The 20,137-nt window shown below is 48.9% G+C and overlaps 1 protein-coding gene across 1 annotated transcript in view; it reads right to left on the bottom strand.

The window, feature by feature from the left end:
* The window catches only part of TARBP1 (TAR (HIV-1) RNA binding protein 1), an 88,669-nt gene continuing 68,532 nt past the window's right edge, over positions 1-20,137 (bottom strand). Inside the window, exons 24-30 of the mRNA XM_059397300.1 lie at positions 11,848-12,044; positions 7,354-7,435; positions 5,297-5,468; positions 1,909-2,100; positions 1,602-1,726; positions 687-823; positions 1-362 (exon numbers count right to left, since the gene is read on the bottom strand). Coding sequence (XP_059253283.1) covers positions 194-362; positions 687-823; positions 1,602-1,726; positions 1,909-2,100; positions 5,297-5,468; positions 7,354-7,435; positions 11,848-12,044 — 1,074 coding nt within the window. The 3' untranslated portion in view covers positions 1-193. The remainder of the gene's footprint in view (positions 363-686; positions 824-1,601; positions 1,727-1,908; positions 2,101-5,296; positions 5,469-7,353; positions 7,436-11,847; positions 12,045-20,137) is intronic.

The following is a 20,137-nucleotide window of genomic DNA, read 5'->3' as shown; positions in this document are numbered from 1 at the left end:
TTTAGCTAAAAATATTTATTTAAGGGGTAAACATAGTCATATATTTAAGGCACATGAAAAAGTTTTGGCATTAATTTGGCAAGAAAAAGGAATACAAATTATCCTGGTAAATTTTTGAGTTGATTTCATTAGTACAGTTTTTAAAACAAGGTTTCAAGAGCACCGATAACTGATCTCAGATAAGGCACAAAGTTCATGACTCGGCACCCCCATGCCGGAGCAGCTGCTGTCTGGTGTACTCCCAGATGAGCAGAGCCCCACTCACGTGGACGTTCAGCGAGCGGATAATGCCCTGCTGAGGAATTTCCACACAAACATCCAATTGTTGGATTAGATTTGCCGGAATTCCCTCACGTTCATTTCTGGTGAAGAAAAATGGAAAAAGAAAGGTTAGTTTTCTTGTAATAAACACATTTTTTCCTCTCCGATATCCTGAATGTCCCTCAGTCAGGTTAACAAAATAAAAAGTGAAGTCTGTGGCACCAGGGAAATAAGTAACACAGATTTATGGGTCAATCTGGGTTCACCCGATCATCCCAAAGAGGTGAAATAAAACAAAAACTAGGGGTTTTTCCATATACATTACAAGTCAAAACCCTTGAGGTGGGTGTAACATCAGGAGTGTTGGTGAACTGTTAGATTTCCTAAAGTTTTTTCTAGGCTGAGACTCAAACGAATCTTCTCACCCCAACAAGAGCAGAGATCTCTCCGGAAAGCTGTACTGAGTCAGGTCTACACTCTTCGCAGTTTGTTCTACACCAATGACAGTGTAACCTTCTGTTTTTTTCTGTTGCAGAAAATCGATGAGCTGAGGTGGTTTTACCTTAAAGTGAGTTTAACAAGAGCAGAATAATAAATTATTCATTTACAGCCTTACTTGGAGTAAAATCAGTTTCAAAAAAACTTCTATGAGACTAAGTCTTTTTACAAGGAATAGGAATTATAATTATAGTTGGGTGGCTCAGTCATTAAGCATCTGCCTTCAGCTCAGCTCATGATCTCAGGGTCCTGGGATCAAGCCCGACATCAGGCTCCCTGCTCAGCAGGAAGCCTGCTTCTCCCTTTCCCACTCCCCCTGCTTGTGTTACCTCCCTTGCTCTCTCTGTCAAGTAAATAAGTAAAATCTTTAAGAAATAAAAAATTTAAGAAGAAAAAACCTCCCCAACATCAAATATATTTATTAAAAGTATTCCTGAGTTGCAACAAGATATATTTTACAGAAAAGAATTCTGGGGGTGCCTGGGTGGCTCAGTCGGTTAAGCGTCTGCCTTCAGCTCAGGTCATGATCCCAGGGTCCTGGGATGGAGCCCCATTCTGGGCTTCCTGCTCAGTGAGGAGTCTGCTTCTCCCTCTCTTGCTCCCATTGGTTCTTTCAATCTCTCTCAAATAAATAAATAAAATCTTAAAAAAAAAAAAATTCCAAAAATACAACAAAGTGAAAGATAATAAAAGGAATGGGGGAACAGGGAGGGTATATTTTACTTTGAGTGTTAGTTTAAGCTACAATATAAAGTAGTGCAAAAGGACTAATACTTGAAGACAGAGAACCACAGAAGATTTCAGCAAATCAGCGTTTTACTAACAAATTACTTTCTACTCACCTCCACTAAAGGCAGCCACTGCTCTGCGGAGACGCTGAGGCCTTGGAACTGCTTGTCTCTGACGCACTGCAGGCTGCCCAGCACGAGGGCCGAGGCCCCGAACACCTCGCAGGTCCGGCACAGTCCTGCGCGCGAAGGATAATGGTTCCTGGTGGCAGTCCTCCCCCAGGCTCTCTTTGGCCACGGATCCCCCTGATGCTCCCCAGCAGGGTTAAACGAGCAAATTGGGCAAAATGGCAATGGACTCAATACAAGTTTTTAGGATCTAAAGATTTTAAGCAAGCCCCCTGGAAAACTGTAATTTTACCTCCTAAATTAGTTGGTTTATCAATGAGCGAGGCCACTACAATCAGTCTGCTAATTGACTTTCCAAGCTTGGCAACTCGATCCTGAAATACTAGCTCCAGATCTAAATCTGGAGCATTATTTTTCCAGGGGATAATCTTCTTCTGAACATCCGTCCACTCAGACTGGCTATCTGCTTCGCCCAAGTGAGAACCTGAGAAGGAAAAGGAAATAATCCCATATATGAAAATCTATTTATTTATTCACATACACACAGAGTTAAGAGTTAAAAATGATAGTTCAGAATGAGATTCATTAACAGAAAAACTGGACTTGAATTCAGACATGACTGCTATTTTCAAAAGTAATTAAAATGTTTTTTTAAAGATTTTATTTATTCACTTGACAGCGAGAGCATGAGCAGGGGGGAGCAGCAGGGAGAGGGAGAAGCAGGCTCCCCACTAAGCAAGGAGCCTGATGCAGAGCTTGATCCCAGGGCCCTGAAATCATGACCCGAGCTGAAGGCAGACACTCAACCGACTGAGCCATGCAAACGCCTCTTCAATAGTAATTTTAAATTTCCAAATTCAACTCTAACAACTAATATACTACAACATTTCATGAAAACAGAGTATGTGCTTTTGTCTGCATTTTAGCATATCCAAAACGGGAAGCATCTCAGACCTAGTTTGGTATGATTTTAGCATTTTTTTCTTAAAGGTCCATAAAGTAATGGTGTATCTTATACACAACAGTGTATTCCTGAAAACAAACATACACAGTCTTTATCCTAAATTATTTTACAGGTACTTAGGGGAATTTCCCTCAAATGAGTAATATGTGTAAGACTGATGAATCAGACTTGTGCCCCTGAAACAACACATTTTATGTTAAAAATAAAATGATCAACTGATAGAAAAATGATGATGCTCTCTGAGGCAATTATCCCTTAACCAATGCTACGAGTATGCAGAATGTTATTAACCTGTCTGATGCAGCATTCTGATCTGTAGCATAGGACCGAGACTACCCTTCCAGGCTGTTCCTCAACGGCTCTACCCCAGACTGCTGACTGAGCCGCTGGGGAGCACAGAGCTTACCTGGACAGACGAGACATGCAAATACCAGAACACGGGGCTGTAGCGAGGGATGCCATGTCTGTGGGAGGGAGGGACGGGCAGAGAGACCCAGGAAGGCTCAGGGAGGAGTGTGCAAACAGCTTGTGTGGGAGGGCAGTGCAGACCGTAGGGACAGGTGTGCATGTGCACAGGGCATAGGAGGACCATGACCCGGGCAGTGGCAGAACTCTGCTGTAGCTCACAGTGTGCCGTGGATGGAACGTGATGGTCCAGAACATAAAAAGATCATAAAAGACTTGTATGGAATGATAAAGAACTTACTCTGCAGGTAGGAGCCATTAAAGGGTTTTAAAAAGGAGGATAACAGTGCTGGTTTTGTGTTTTAGGAAAAACCCTCGTCAAAGTGAGGTGAGGATAAGTTGGGGCCTTTGTGCCAGTCCCAGCAAAGACAAAGACAGTCGAAATTAAGTCCAGGCAAGAGCAGAAGCAGCCAGATCTGGGAGGCAGAATCACCCCAATTTGGTGACATGAATACAGCACAGGAGAATGACTTCTCTGGTGACCGAGTGGCACCACTGACAGAAGGGGTTATAGAGGAGGCAAGTGTGGGCAGCAAGGGAAATCCAGTTCGAATATGTTGAATTTCAAGAGTTTCTGGGTATCTGTGCAATGTCCAGCAGGCTCAGGAAAGAGGCCAGAGAGAAAGATGAGAAGTTACATTATGTAGGTGGTGGTTTCAAGTTGGGGAAATGAACACAAAAGCTCAGGGACAGCACACAGAATGAGGAAACCAGGCCAGTGAAAACATCCAGGGGATACTAACGCTGAAGTCTTCCCATAAAGACAGCACTGCAACACTCCCTCCTTTTTCCACCAAACAAAACAGAGACCCCCTCAGCCTTTTCCCCACCCGAGAGACATCTGTTTCTCAGCTCCGCTCTGCAACCCAACGCAAACCAGCTGCCCATGTGTGCTGTCGTCCTCTCTCCTCTGTCTCTGCTCAGCCCGCCCCACTGGGGCCGTCCCCACCACACTGATGAAGCAGCTTGGTCATCACCTTCAGTCCCCGGATCTCCCTGTTTGAGGTCCTCTGTTTTGGGAAAGCTCTCCCTCCAGATATTCGCTCAACTGCTCTCGCTTCACCGAGGTCCTACTCAGTGTTGGCTCCTGAGAAAGTGCTCTTTGATCCTCTGTCACTACCTCCATCCCGCTTTGTGTCTATGGTACCTCCTGTGCAGAAATGAGTATAAGCTGCCTAAGGGCAGGGACTTGGCCTTCTGTCTGCACAGAGGAGGCAAGAAGTCTTGACTGAAGGAATAAATAAATTTAAGGTGATTATGTCTTAAAATGTATTAGTGAACCATCGGAGTATTTGATTTAAAAAAGGTACTTTTCCAGAACTTTCCTCTACACACACTGAATTAAAATCTAAGTATGTGTGGGGAGGGGGGGAACCAAGTATCTCTACTTTACACAAGTTGTCCAAAGAATTCTTGAAAACATTAAAATTTTAGAGCACTACAAGTATACAGGACAAAGACGAACTCCTAAAGAGGAGACAGGTCAGATGGAGGAGGAAAATCAGGACAGCAAAAGCTAGATCAATGTGCCATACAGGGCAGGTGTGCTTAGAGAAGAGCGCCCACTTAGGCTCTATGAAGGAGACAAAGACCGTTTCTGATTTTCTGAAAGATTCTCGGTGGTTCTGGGTCAGGGAGAGCCAGAACGAGGACCAAAGGAGTGGCCGCGGCGAGGAGAATGGGAGCCCGCTGCTCCACAACCATTAACACTCGTTGTGGTTTCCAGAACGGGCGGGAGACCCGGTCCTTGGTTTTCCAGGGGTCACTGGATTGTGCGGGGGATGGGGAGGAGGTGAGCAGCTGACGGAAATGTGGGTCCTTCAGAAAGGCGAAGGGGAGCAATGCCACAGAAGGTGCAGAAACAGGAGAAAGAAGGCCGAACAGACGAGCAGGTCCCACCAGACCCGCGGGGGACGAGAATCGAAAGCTCTGCTTTACTCCTAAATGGGCCAAGACATGAGATTTCATAATCGGACCCTTTTTAATTAACAGTAATATTTCAAGGAAAAGCAAAGTTACTAGCTTTATGTAATAAAGCAGATTAGGCTCTCCTTGGCTTTTTATAGTGAAGCCAAGCAATTAAAAATACCAAAGTTATAGCACCATTTTTCACAGTCTTTCCTCTAAGTGGAGGAGGAACAGACTTCAGCACATCAGTGAGAAGTGGTACGATCACCTCTCTGTTTTCAAGGACTGAAACGAGTAAGGCTAACCAAGTTAACAAGGGGAGAAAAAGGAAACACTTCTTTACCTACGTCCTGCTGAGCCCAGTCACCCGGCTTCAATTCACAGAGGTGAGTCGGTGAAAGGTACCACTGAAATCCTGCATCTGAGGGGATGTCTGTGAATCTGGTAAATTTACCAATGGCAATCCATTCTTCTTCAACCAGGCCTGAAAGGCGTGGAAGGTTGTAAAATATGGTCTGAAAAGAGAATTGTAAAATTTAAATTTTTTCCCCTTAAAAATAACAAAGAAATACATGGTAACATGTTTAAAGTACAACTTATTTACTCTTACTGATCTATTCTCCCCAACTATCACAGTGGCCATCTTATATACGTTCATTTATATCTGGGAGGAGCTGTCTGTCCACATTTCTCATCTTTTCTAAGCCATTGGGAGGTTAACTTAGGAAATGCTTGAGGGCAGGCAGATCTACTTGGGTGTTTCTCACCGTATGTAATAAACCACCGCACTCCTGAGAAAAACAAGAAGTGTTTTAGGACTGATCAATGTTAGCATCAGGCAACACTTATCAGTGCCCTTTGCTGAAAACCTGAACTCCTCCACAGACAATCAAGGTTCAGTTCTTCTGATGTCAAATCTTTCCTCTGGCTACCATTAGACAAATTTGAATCTGAACGTTGTCTCAACTGTGTATTAGCTGTGATGTCAGCTAGACCACTTAGCCTCCCTTGGCTTCAACCTCCTCATTGGTTAAGAGGATAGGATCAGGTTAAAGAGCCCCTTGAGGCTGTGTAAACCAGAGTGTGATGCCGCTGGGCATGGTAAACGCCCAGTTACTATGCAGGCAATCCTGGCCTTTTCTTACCTACAAACCAAAATGGAACCAGAGAGGAAGTCAGCGCAGGTGAAAAGGCGCTCACAGAACAGAAGCACAAGTAACAGGCGATTTAAAAACGACACAGAAAACGCGTGATGAGGCACATGTCCTCCCAATGGCCTCGGCAGTAAAGACTGGCTTTGTGCACACGGGCTCCACGTGACGACCGGCACGCGATGCGGACGGGGCCGGAACGGCCCGGTGCAAATGCAGAGCAAGGCAGGGTCCTCCCGGGCCGTCACGCTACCACCACGTGCAGCCACAGCTCCTGTCGCTGATGGAGGAGGAAACACCCCGAAGGGGGACGTGCGGCGTCGGGGACAGAGATGAAGCCAAAGGGGAAGAACGGACTTAGTTCTGCTGCAGGACGGAACAGGAGGGGCTGACCTGACCCTAGAGACCTATTCCGAGGCCTTCAGAAAGGTGCCCAACAATGCATTCCGGGTGCAGAAGAAGACAACTCTGCGCGTTAAAATACCTGAAAAATAAAATCCTGCATTTTTCCAGTAAAGCAGGACCTTCTGTAGCAAATACCTCACAATACAAGACTGATATTCTTTTAAAAGGCCAGTTTCTGAGTAACTGACCCCCCCGGATCGCGCCTGCACGGCAGGCTAAAGTTCCTGTGGAAAGGTCCCAGGTCATGTGTTTTAAATGCAAAGGCAGAACCTTACATTTAGAATCTAAAAAGAAAGAAAGTGATACGATTCACACAATCCTAATAATTGGTATATTAATTTTCATGCTAATTGTACTAAACATGTTTATGGTTCTTAAAATTACACGAACACCCTGGGCTATGAGGTGCTGGTGTGCCATGACCTACAAGATTTTCTCGTCGCCCAGAACCGAAACACTGCCAGTATCAAAAGACAAATCGTTTCGCTTTCGTTAGCAACGGGCTTCATTACGACAAAATCTACCCTGCACAAATGTTCTCATTCACTCCCTTTTAATGTCAGAACAGATTTCTGTTTAGAGTTAAATATCCCCCTTCCAGGGTTTACGAGCCAGACGGCCTGAGAAACAGAAAGTGACAATGACTCGCCCATTTCCACCCTTTATGAGGGAAACGCAAGTCGTCGCACGAAGGAACAAAATTAAACTTAGAACTTTACAACGTGAAGGTGATGTTGTAAGAGGAAAAAAAATCGCTTAATTGTAATTTTCCAAGAACTGTGGCAGAAAGGAGGCTCTGCGATTAAAGACAGAGTCAAGAATTTACAAAGGACGCTCCACTCACCTCCAGACAGTAATCCCGAACTGGGTGGAAACGGGCAAAAAAGAAATGCTCTTGGATGCGCTGCCAATTCTTCTTGGCGTTCCTGAGGGTGAAACGTATGGTATGAGGTACAGACAAGTGAGATGACGCGGAATCAACTAGATAATCACATAAAGGTACTGCAGAGTTTGGAAGGAATGGAAAATTTTGTGAATTTTATCTGAAGACTTATACACCCTTCCCTCCAAGATCAACATACTTTAAAAATGGACACTGAATTTGACATTTTGAATGCAAGTCCAAGACAATGAGAGGACTGTTTCACAGCTGGACAACGAGGAGCAAACCCTCCAGCAGACGGTGCAGAGGCCGGTGCTCTGTCAGAGGCGATGGGAAGCAGACAGGCCATCCGCGGGCACCGACGGCCTGTGGGACAGACGGCTTCCAGGCTCAGGGAGAAAGCATTCTGAAAGGGCACATGTAAGACATCTGGCATGGAGTCTTCAGGTCTCCATCCAGCAGTAAACACCTATCTTCTCCGAAGATCCATGACACACAGCCCAACTGAACCAGCATTCCCAAACCAGAGCAGGCTGTGAAGTCCCAACACACCTGCCACTAAAAAGCAAAGGCTGTAGGGATGAAAACTACAGAGCACCACTGGCAGGTGTCAGTTTAAAATCATGATCAACAGCCCAAAGCGAAGTAGCAATTTTGGGGCATTTTCCTACAAGACAGTTCTCCCATTGATGAGGGAGCAGGAGGCTGGCTGAGGACAAAGCAAAAGCTGGCGCCTTGCACCCCCCCCTTCCATCCGCTCCCCTCCATAGGTGTAGCATTCCTCAGGCACCCCTGACTGCCATAAAATGATAAATAGTTAACTTGCTGAGATCACAATCCTACAAGACAGGAGTCTCCCTTGGTTTGCAAATGTCCTTGAGATTACAACAAAGAAGTTACCTTATCAATAGCCCAATTTCCAAAGACACAGAACTCAGTTCCTCAAGCCTAATGTTACCCTCCCCTCCATAAAAACCGAAGGAGGTGGAGGTAGAAGGAAAAGTAAATAAAGTTAAATTTCTTCTAAACCTAAATCTCATTAACAAGGATGCTTGATAGCAGGAATGTAACATTCCACCAGACTCCCAATTGTCTTTAAACCTAAATCTCATTAACAGGGATGCTTGATAGCAGGAATGTAACATTCCACCAGGAGACTCTCAATTGTCTTTACTTGATAGTAACTAAGCCTTCAATATTCTGATAGTATTCTTTGCCCCAATAGCCCTTCTGAATACCCCTTTGTCCTCACCTACCCAACTCCTGTGTATATAACCAACCACTCCTAACAACCCGGGGCAGCCGCATCTCTGCCTGCCCACGGGTCCTGTCCCCGTGCTTTAATAAACTACCATTTTGCACCAAAGATGTCTCAAGAATTCTTTCTTGGTCATCGGCTCCGGACCTCAGCCCACCAAACCTCACCTAGGTTCTAGAACTTCATCACCATGATGGCCGCTGAGCCTCCCTTACCCGTCAGCGCCCCCCCACTCTGTGCCTGACCGTGGAGCCTCCGCAGCACTGTGGTGAGGAAGGGAGCCTTCACCTCTGGCGCCTCCTACCACCTACCCGCCTGTCCCCTTGCCGCAGGGGTCTCTGTTCAAGGGACACACCCGGTACCCAGCGTGTGCTCTGGATCCCGCTCCCTGAACTGTCCCGGCGCTGCTCCAGAGCCTGCTCAAAGGGCCATCTGTCCCATCTGACAAAGGAAGCCATGTGCAACAGTGCCCGACAGTGCCTTCGGGTCGGCGTGAGAGGGAGAGCAAGGGAGCAGCAGGCGGCTGCGGAAGAAAACCCCTCAGGAGAGAAACCCCTCTGGGCGCAGGAGGGATGGGGACCGGGGGCAGGAGATGGTCTGGCCTGGGTCTGACACCCTTCTGCGCCGCCCGACTTCCTAGCCGGGAACCCTGAGGGAAAACAACGGATGTGACCAAATGAAAGCAAAGCCTCCTCAGACAACACATCCACAACCTTCTTGCTGACCATCTCGGAGGAGGTTTGGAGGGAATTATCTATGACTTGCCTGTGTTTTACCTTCTTCATCAGCGTTTTTTTTTTTTTTTTAAACTAAAGACATGAAGTATTTCATAGATTCAGGTACAGAAAAGACATGAACAGACAGCAATGAGCCCATCCCCGGACTGAACAGTGGCATATCGTCCCACCACTTCTAAGCCACGTTAATTTGTGTTGGCCCCACCAGCGAGGCTGCTGACTGGGCTCTCGCTAAATCCAGTGGGTGCTTTTAGGCTCTCATTTCACTTCCTTAAACCCATCTGTTTCTCTGCACCCCACTCATGTAACACACGATTTTCTCCCATTATCTACGGCCAGCCTCTGATCTGCTCCTCTTACTTTAAAAAAATGGCAAAAGCAAACCAGGTGAGGTCATTCCTGAGTTTAAACCATTCGCTCCCCAGGAGCCTAAGCCCCCTGGTGTCCCACTGCCCACACTCATGGCTCTCGGGCCAGACCAGCCCCATTCAGTCGCACACGCCTGCCTCGGCGCTGCCCAGAGATCACCGTCCCCACGCCTTGTCTGCCTCCTTCCCACCATCCTTTATAGGGTACTCACAGGTTCTGTTACTTAGAAAAGAGTGTGCACTTTCTCACCACAATCTTTACTTTCCCACTGGAGGACCTGCCACGATCTAAGTTACTTTACTGGGGGACTTTTTACGTGCTGTCCTGTTCAAGCGATCGGGAGCCACACGAGGCCAGGGCATCCACGGGGCCTGCCGCCGAGGACCCAGGACTCAGCCTGCACAGAGCGATTCTGCCGTGTGTTCAAAGAGCAGCGATGGTCTAATGCCCGGGGTCCTTTTTTTTTTTTTTTTTTACTGGGTATGTCTCCTACCCGGTACTAGGATTTTAGAAGTAATGGTATTGCGTAAAAGGGTGTTTTACTGCTTAATAAAAAAGGAGCCAAACCAACTGTCTTCAGAAATCAACACAGAGCAACCAAGGAACTTTGAATAGCATCAACCACCAACCAAAACACTGCAACACCAAACAAATCACGGTTTTTGCACCGAGCAAACCATAAACTGACAACGCCTCTTCGTGTGTCAAATTGATTCAATTCCCCCATACGTCCTTCCACTGAGGGGCTGCAGTGTGTACACACCCACCCACCAAGGAGCAAGAGGTTGTTCAGGGTTGCCCGACAAGATCAGGAACTCCAGCTGCCGGAACATACCTGCAAGGGTGGGGATTCTAGGCACTGCCACGGTGAGCAACTAATTTTAATGATTAGCTGGGGCCAGAGCTTGGGTTGGCTTTCTAAACACCCAGCCGTGCACAATGTATCAGAGGCGTCCAGCCCCTTCCTCTGCACTTGTGTCCCTTCCCTGTAATCTATCCTATGTCCCCCACCTAACTCTCCTCTTTGATTTTTCTCTGTTGTAGCCCATGTAGTTATATTTTAGTATCTATATTTGCTGAATTGAGGCTCTTCCTCCTGAACCACCAAAACCTCTTCATTTAGGTGACTACCCAGTCACCTAAATGCCTCTTTTCAACTGATGTGTTCAAAGTAGAAGCAGGCAGAAGGGCTAGAAGGTAGTAGTTGTGGCCATGGAATCCTCCATCCCAACCCCACACAAAGCTTCATAAGGATTCACAGTCTCATTTACGCCACCTGTTACCTTGATGGTCAAGCAGAGACCCTCTAGGTTACTGGTTTCCCAAACACTATTTCGTACGCTTCATACACTGCTTCTCACCTTTATCTGTTTATAAAAATTAGTGAGTGCTTTGAGGGTCTGAAAGGAACCTCTTATATTGATGGGCAGTGTCTGGGTCTCTGAAAATTATAAAAATCTGGGCATTCCTGGATAGTGGTCATCAATAATAATAATAAAAAAGTAAAACAAGAGCAACCCCCTGACAGCCGGGGAAATCAGCTGATACCTGCAGATACTAGGAGATGCTGCCTGCCCTTGTGTGGCGGGAGCAGGGAGCCCAGCAGCCTTCCCTGCTCCGTCCGCAGCACAGCAGCGCACCTGCTCAACGGCGAGCATCTGTGTGGGACTCGCTCTGGGAAATAAAGACAGTCTCTAAGAAAAGGAAAAGAAAAAAGCTTCCGTCCTTAATTAGCCCAGCCGTGGGGCTGAGAGCATGTCTTTAAAGCCAGACCCTTCTGCTCCTCGGCACCTCTTTGACAAGAGAGGATGGTAACCGTCAGCCATATGAAGACAGCTATCTGAAGGTGTATACAAGATTATTTACAGAACAAGGACCAAGGATAAGAAAGCAAAGAAGGTGGTGAGGGAGCTGACCACATTAGAGCCGTCAGGAAACCACACAGCAAAGAGCGCCCTGCTCCCACGGGGCCTGGTCCGAGCTCTGCCGTCAGAGCACGACGGAATAATGGGAAGCTAACGAGGTCGAGGCCCCTGTCCATCCCCTCTGTGTGCTGCTGGAAGGAAGGGGAAGCGTGCGAGCTTTGCTTACCCTGTTCCGGGCATGTTTTCCACTTGGTTGAGACTGGATTCAATGACAGACGTCAACGCCTCAAGTTCTTCCACACGCAGCGCCTTACACATGCTCCAGACCTTCTTCAGGGCAGCCAAGGCATACAGTCGGATGCTGAAGTTGTGACTGAAACACCACTGCAGCACGGTGACAAGGGCTTGCTTCAGGACTGGTTTCTGGAAGGAAAGTGGGAAAAGTCTTCACATGGGCACGTGGACCATGCCACCAAGTGGACAGGAGCCCAGCTGCTCTCACGGGCTCTGCAGGAGCAGGGCTCCTCCTTCCTTCTCAGACCCAGGTGCGCTGGCATGAGCGATTTCCTCGAGGAAGAAAGATGCTCCCAGCTCCTTCGCTTCCATTTCCGAGGTGGCTGTGGTCCACGTTCCCCTCACAGCCGCGCCTGGGCTAGTGGACGGAGCCCCTCCATGCTAGCCGCCACGCAACCACAGTGTGCGAACAGCCCCCCAGGCTGTACACGTCACGAGTGTTCTCCCAGCCCCCACTTCTGGTGCACGTCCAACCGCTTCTAAAGCAGGGCCCTCCGACAGGGCTGTTTTCCTCCGGGTCTTTGTGGACAACAGTTTCCCTCATGATGCTCTTGGCCCCGCCGAGCGCTGAGCAGTGGCAGGAAAATTTAAAGTGGGGAGGAAAATAATAATAGTTTAAACTTCCCTGTGAATTCACAGGCTGTCCCATCTTCATAGCCTGCAGATTTCAGGCAGCAATGGTCTGACTTCCAGAACCACACAGGCCACAGACAGTGAAAGGCAAAGGAAGTGACACAGATCAACGTGCAAACCAGACAGATGGAAACTTAATAAAATGTCAGGAGCTCCCTTGATGTTCATGCCTAACGGCCCATCTGCAAACGTCTGAGGGGCTGCACCTCGCTGACAGTGCTGCGGTTTCCACTGACTAAAACCCACTGAGCTCATGGAAGACTTGACCAATACTCTGCACGCATTTCAATCTCCCCAAGCCTCTGTGAGGACAAAATACAGACATGCAGGATCCTATTTAGTTCTTTATTCAAAATACAGTCAATATTCATCCAAGGTCGCTGCACTGTCAGCATCCCAAGGACACCAGGGGGAGATACACGTGTCACCGTCACAAACGCACGACCATGCCCGCGTAAGGAGAACCTTGAACCAACACCGGAGCATGCGAAGCTCGGCCAGAGGCAGGAGCTAGGCAGGTGAGGGCCAGCAAAAAGGCTACGGAGGAAGAACAACTTTCAAGAAGGAAGCAAGGAAGGCTGAGGGGCATACCAGATGCGGAGCTGGGAAAATGTGGATTTACTTGGCCAGAAGGAAGACAGAAATGTCAGGTGGCGAAGGAAAGTGCAACTTCTGAGTGATACACGAGTAAGTATTTACTTGTATTTTAAAAGCTGGAAACCAAGACAGGTTATTCAGAACACCTGAAACACCATGAGAAGAGGATTTAAAAAGAGGAGGCAAAGAGTATTATTACTAATATTTTATAGTTTAATTTTATATTTTACAATTTTATGAGGCACATGTGAGAGCAGCTAAACATACATTCCATCGACAGTGTTAGTCACAGGCCACAAGTGCCGTGTAGGTTGTCTGTAATACACACAGCTCCACAAGGACTGGGTGAAGAGGAGGCAAACCAGACAGTGTCAGTGAAAGGATGGCCATCCCAAACATGACCCGTTCAAAACTGAACTCGCGAGTTTTCCTATAACCCCCAGGAGGGAGCGAAGGGTACTCACTCCCCTGACCCTCCCCCTGCCCTTACTCCGTGCCAGTTGCTGACTTCCAGGCAGGATGAGCCCACTCACCTGTGGCCCGCACCTGCTGTCCCTTGGCCTGGAAAGTGCCCTGGACCAATGTGTGGTCGCTCACTCCTCACTGCTTTCAGGTATGTGCTCAGGGTCACCTCCTGGAGAAGGTCTGCCCTGAACCTACCTCCCAAAATACCCATCCTGCCCTAAATACCCCGTTTCTAACTCCTTATTCTGCGTTTTCTACAAACCCTGTGTCACCACCTCGAATGCCTGGATGGCTTAGGCGACGAAGCATCTGCCTTCGACTCAGGTCATGATTCTGGGGTCCTGGGATCAAGTCACGTTGAGCTCCCTGCTCAGCGGGGAGCCTGCTTTTCCCTCTGCCCGCTTCTCCCGCTGCTTGTGCTCTCTAATAAATAAAAATCTTAAAAGAAAAACCTGCATCACCACCTAACAGTGTAATGTCTGCTTGTCATCTCTCCCCACACCAGAATGACGGTGGTGACGGTTTTGCTCACTGCAGAATTCCTAGGACCGGAACCATCCACCCAGACACACAGAAGGTGCAGGACTACACTGGAGGGAGGAGGAGGGACGACTGCTCAGACACCCCTCCAGTGGGGCCTGTGCTCAACCACCTGCACCCCACACCCCATCTCCCCAAGGACAAGTGCTTCCCTCTCTTCTGAGCAGCTCAGGCGGCTCTCCCTGCCTTTCTAAACCTTTCCACGGAGGCCTCAGAGCCCTCCTCCCAGGAGGGTCTCCAACCCCTAACCGTTCTCTCCCACCTGCGAAGCAAGGAGATGGTCTGCGCCCGTTCTGATCCCCAGCATGATTTGGGTCATCATTTCCCTGCCATCAGAGAGACGGCCGCATAGGTCTGCCAGAGCGCAGCCCTTGTCACAGAACCCGTAACTGTTCTTTCTAAAACCTTTGAAGCAGGTATTCCAACTTTTTAAAAAAGTTATCTACTTATTTTAGGGACGCCTGGGTGGCTTGGTCATCTGCCTTCAGCTAAGGGCATGATCTCCGAGTCCTGGGATCGAGCTCTGCATTGGGTTCCCTGCTCAGCGGGGAGCCTGCTTCTCCCTCACCCACTCCCCCTGCTTGTGTTCCCTCTCTGTCAAATAAATAAATAAATAAATAAAATCTTTAAAAAAAAGTAAAAAAATAAAGTTATCATTTGTTTTGGAGAGGGACGGGAAGGGGCAGAGGAAGAATCCCAAGCAGGCTGCCCACTGAGTGAGGAGCCTGACACACAGCTTGATCTCCCGACCCTGAGATCATGACCTGAGCTAAAGTCAAACGACTGAGTCACCGAGGTGCCCCCAGGTATTCCAACTTCTGACCCCAAGTGCCAACCTCAGTCTGTCTCCTCCCCCACCTGTCTCGCTCCTGTGCTCCTCATGGAGCTCGTCCCGGTCGCAGGCTCCCTGCTGCTGGAAACTATGGATAGAGCCCCTTTCCTGACCTCTACGGTCTCCTGGCCATTCTCTCCTTGAAAATATTCTTCCCACGACCTTCAGGAGACCCCGTTCTTCAGGTGGTCCCCTTCGCCCTCCTGCTTTCCTCCTCAATCTCCCCCTCTCCTGGGCCAGCGCTGCTCTGGGCTCTGTGCCCGGCTCCCTCTTCTGTCCGGCTGCGCTCCCTGCACAGGCTTTCACGGCTTCCGCCAGTCAGGGCCCCCGAGCGGGTGAGCCTCAGCTACTTCTCTTCTCCCAGCTGAGGTGCGGCCGCGTTTGCTGCAGACTTGCACAGCTGTAGGAGGTCATATCGAGGGTCCCTCCTGCTAGCATGGGGCAAATCACAGCAGGGCATCCCAACCGGGGCACGGTCACGGACACAACCTACGGGTGCAACTGGGGTTTCCCCAGCATTCCTTGACCCCATTTGAGCACAAGGTGTGTCTGTACGGAGTTCTAGACCATTCTATCACATGTGTGGGTTCACAGAGCCAGCATCGCCATCACGAAACTGGACAGTTCCCACACCCGAGGACCCTCCTGTTGTCCTTTCATAACCACCACCCCCCGCCTCCTTCCCACACTCCTCTCCCCGCAGCCACTTTTTATACAACTGGCAGTGCTGTGAAGCCGTCAGAGGTGAGCTGTGGGCATGGAACCCGGTGGGAGTGCAACAGAAATGGTCTTTATCACAGAGTCACCGGAAGCGCGAAGAGACGGGCTCTCGGCTCACGGCTGAGGGCTACACCGCGGAGCCCGCACCCACCACTCTTCTCCCCGACAGCATATGGAGCCTCCTCCATGCATGCCTCCCGTGGCTGGCACAAGCAGAGCGATGAGCTGCGCTCCCAGAGCCAGGACCCTGGGCCCGAGCCCACCTGGTCCCAGAGAAAACAAACAAGCCGGCTTGTCAGCAGAGGCCTGCTTCTGCTTCCAGGTCCGGAGCGAGTGCAGACACCCTGAGCCCCTGGCGACACGGTGTTTCCAAAATAGGCTTCTGTGCTCCAGGCTCGGCAGCAAGAAGGTGTGGTGAACCCTGCATCTCCAGGAGGAGACCAGAGCACCCCAGTTCATCCCATCCGCAGTCCCTCCACGCACCCTGAGCTACGCTAACAGCAGCAGCACTGACCCTCCACACCTGCCCCTTGAGGTTTCAGAGCCGTGGTCCCCAAACTGATGCCTACGTTCAAGTCATGTTTCCCGTCTGGCCCTCTTCCTGAGCCCTAGAGCCCTACGTGCACCTGCTGCCTCCCAGAGCCCTAGGGTTCCCCAAGGGTGACAAACCCACGACCCATCCACTCGTCACCACGCCCTCCGTCTGTTCCTCCCACTGCCTCCCGCCCAGTGAGAGGCGCCACGGACCCTGGCAGCCCAGGTCACTTCCCTGCTTCCCACCTTCTCGCCATCACTGCCATCCACCGAGCCCTGGCGGTCCTTGCTAGCGCACAGCTGTCACATCCGTCCCTCTGCCGCCTTCACACCACACGCCAGCACGGCTCATGGGACAGCACGGAGATCACCGCGAGAGGTCCCCAGCGGCTTCCAGTGCCCCATGACTGATCGTACACAGTACACTCACGGCACACAAATCGGACCACGTCACCCTCTGCAGCACCTCCCCCATGCCCTTTGGATAAAGTCCAAATTCCTCACACGGAGCATTTGCTATGTGTCTTTCCACTGTGGAGCTACTTGCCCAAGTTCACACAGCAAGCAAGAGGGGGCGCTTAGATGGGATCCCAGGTCCCTTAGAGCTAGGACCCCCGACTCACATACTGGGCTAAACCTGCTTTGTAAAGGCCCTTCTGCACTGGGCCCTGCCCGCCCTGCAGCTCCCGTCCATCTCCAGCGTCTCCCCGCTCCCACTGTGCCCTGTTCCTCTGCCTGAGGCTTCTGTGCTAAACCCGAAGTCCTCCCTGCGGGCCAAGGTTTGAGATCTCGCCGGTGCCCCGCAGCCCGCTGCACTTACCCCACTGCACACCCCCAGATGGAGCTGCGTCCTGCTTCCCTGATCTCTGCAGTCCAGGGCAGTGCTCAGTAGAGGAAGCACTAACACCAGCTCGAGTGAGTGACAGAGGGCTCGGTCCCTGAATGGCACAGGCATAGTGAAGGAAGAAGGATGCTTCTGAGCAGGAGAGAGTAACCTCTGTGTTATTCAGTCCTTACAATGATCCCGTGAGGCAGGTAGTACCCCGTCCGGTTTACAGCAGAGGAAAACCAGAGGAATCAAATCCAAACGCCCACCTTCCCTTTCAAATTTCTCGCCACTCTCGGATAACCTTAATCCTCTCTCCACGCTTTACTCAGACTTCCTTATTCTGTACAAATGTCCTTGTCCTGTTCCTAATCCAACCAGGACATGTTACCTCTAGTTCTCGAGTCCCCTCACCCTCCTCCTGGCTGTGACAGTTTCTCAGACTCGGCTTGTTTTCGATGACCTTGTCAGTTCTGAGGAGCAGTAGTCAGGTCGGCTGGGATCTGGGTGATGTTTTTCTCATGTCTAGACTGGGGTTACGGTGTCGGGGAGGGAAACCACGAGGCCATTTCCATCACGTCCTACCAAGGGCCCGGGCTATGGCATGACTAAGCGCTCTCAGGGGCTCCCCTTCCTTACTCTGCTCTGAGGAAGGACATCACTAGGGCAGCCCACATTTTAGGACTGTGTGGTTATGTGCCCCCTCCTTGAGGCCAGAGTGACCACATAAATTATTTGTAAGTGTGCACAGGTTTGTTGACTTTCCCATTGGTTTATTTAATCATTCACTTAGATCGGTATAAACTCATGAATATTTATTCCATTGGGTTGTAACCCAGTGTTACTGTATTGTGTTGCTTGTCTCAGCTTTAGCCACTAGGGGGACTCTCGGGGGCTCCTGTGCCCCTTGGCAGATCTGCCCCACGGTACCCTCCATCCTACCCCGCCCTGGCACTTCTTTTCTATTTACCTTGTGTAGTTTCTGCCCTATTTCTAGAATCAGCTGTTTTTTTCCAAGAAGCCCTGGTTCCTTTTATGAGAGAACAGTATTAGAAAACAGTATCTGGGAGCTAGGTACAGATTACTTGTAAGTACAAAAAATAAAAATAAAAAATCCAGTGTAATTCTCAACAGGAAATATGATTGTTTTATGAATCCTATAGTCAGATATGCTGGTGCTGCCTGCGCTCATAAGCTGTGGCCAGGACTGAGACACCCCGTTCGGGACTGAACCTGTGATGCCATCTCCTATCTGCTAACGAGGTCTAGACACACAGAACAAGATGACAGGACAATACACAACCATGAGCACACTAGAGAACAGTGTTTTCCCTCTGCTTTCAATCTCCATAGACATTTAGTGTTCTGCCCTCGGTCCTGTTTGGTGGTAGTTTTGAATCTTCTCTGACCACTTAGCACGGACCTGTACAAGTGCAAATATTTCCATACTTTGAGGAAAATGGAAAGTCTTGAGTGACTGTTTCCATAAAGTCTTTAAACAAAAACATATTTGTCAGGTAACAACAGACTTTCAGCAGACACTGTGAAGGACTTGGACAGACTAACGAAGTATACTAGTCTGGTCTGGTCTTAGATCTCTCCATTTAGATTTCTTTTTTTCAGAAGATATTGAAACTGAGATTATTCTATTCCACTAATCAGCATTCCTTCTTTTGGATGCTTTGAAAATAAATAAATCTAAAATGTATGATATACAGTGAGTATAAACAGGGCTGAATGGGAAAATAACCTGCTATTGGGGCACCTGGGTGGCTCAGTCAGTTAAGCGTCCCACTCTTGATTTTGGCTAAGGTCATGATCTCAGGGTTGTGGGATCAGCCCCATGTCGGGCTCTGCACTGAGTGTGGACCCTCCTTGGGATTCTGTCCCTCCCCTAGACCCCCAGAACACCTGTGCTCTCTCCCCATCTGATAAATAAATAAATGATAACCTGTTACTTATTCCGGATCTAGTAGAAGCATCTGCTAAGATAAGTTCATTTTCAGAACTTGTCTGAATGGTTGTGAGCTATTTCAGCCAGCCTGACAGAGGACAGTTCCTTATCTCCTTGCCTCTCTGCTCTCTGCAGATGGCAAGCAGATCTCTTTCCTGCACGTAATTAAGACAGGAAGGTAACACGTGATGTTACCTGAGGCTAGAGTTTGCCTGATTTCAGCAGAAGCTGTGAACTTACGCCTTCAGGGAACGGGAACTCTCACACTGCCATCTGGCTGACAGACGCTGTAAGGTGCCCTGTGACTTCAAAACCTCAAGATTTTAGGAGCTAAATTATGGTGGGGGAAAAAGATCTTGGTCTTAGAATTCATGAAATAGGTTAACAACTAAATTTGACTATTACCACCGTTTAAAGACAAGAACACTTGGACATACTCTAGGAAACCTCACTTCCCCTGTAGTTTTCTTTTACTTTCAACACCAAACAGCACTTCTTATCCCGTATATCCGGGTCTCTCCCAGAGTTCACAGCTCAGCACTCTCTCCCCTGTACACTCAGTAAGGAAGAAGCTTGCTCTAAACCTCATGGGCAGGTTTTCCTGAATTCTTAACAGCTCCGCCAAAGCGATTAAGCAGGATTAGCTACGCTCTCTACTTGCCTGTGGGGTAAACCACTAGGGAGATGGTTTGAAGCCCAAGAAAGAGGGCAGAACTGCGGCCCACAGCACATCAGCCTCCAATTACCCCGCATCTCTTAATACTCAGACCGTCAGCATCTTTGCGCGAGCCCGTGTTCAATAACTACGTCAGTCAAAGAGCAGTTAAACGAGACACAGGAGGTCTGACTTAGATCATCTTATGTAACTACTTATAGAGAATCAAGAATCTACCACTAGAAGTTGCCCACCGGTCTGTCCACAGATGCAGGATATGCTGAGGCACATGTACCTCGGTGTGTGGGGGGTGCTGTTCACGTGGGTTAGTGCCGGCCTGTGGATTTGTGTCTAAGTGCGTGTGCACAGTGAGTGAGTAGTAGGAGGGAAGAGAAGAAGAGGTAAAAATCGTAAGAAATACTCAACATTTTAAAAAAATTAGTACAAACATACAATTCTATTTTGT

The sequence above is a fragment of the Mustela nigripes genome, chromosome 4, assembly GCF_022355385.1.
Source record: "Mustela nigripes isolate SB6536 chromosome 4, MUSNIG.SB6536, whole genome shotgun sequence".
Lineage (NCBI taxonomy): Eukaryota > Metazoa > Chordata > Mammalia > Carnivora > Mustelidae > Mustela > Mustela nigripes.
The sequence above is the reverse complement of the archived record's forward strand: the minus strand, read 5'-3'. Positions and strand labels throughout refer to the sequence as shown.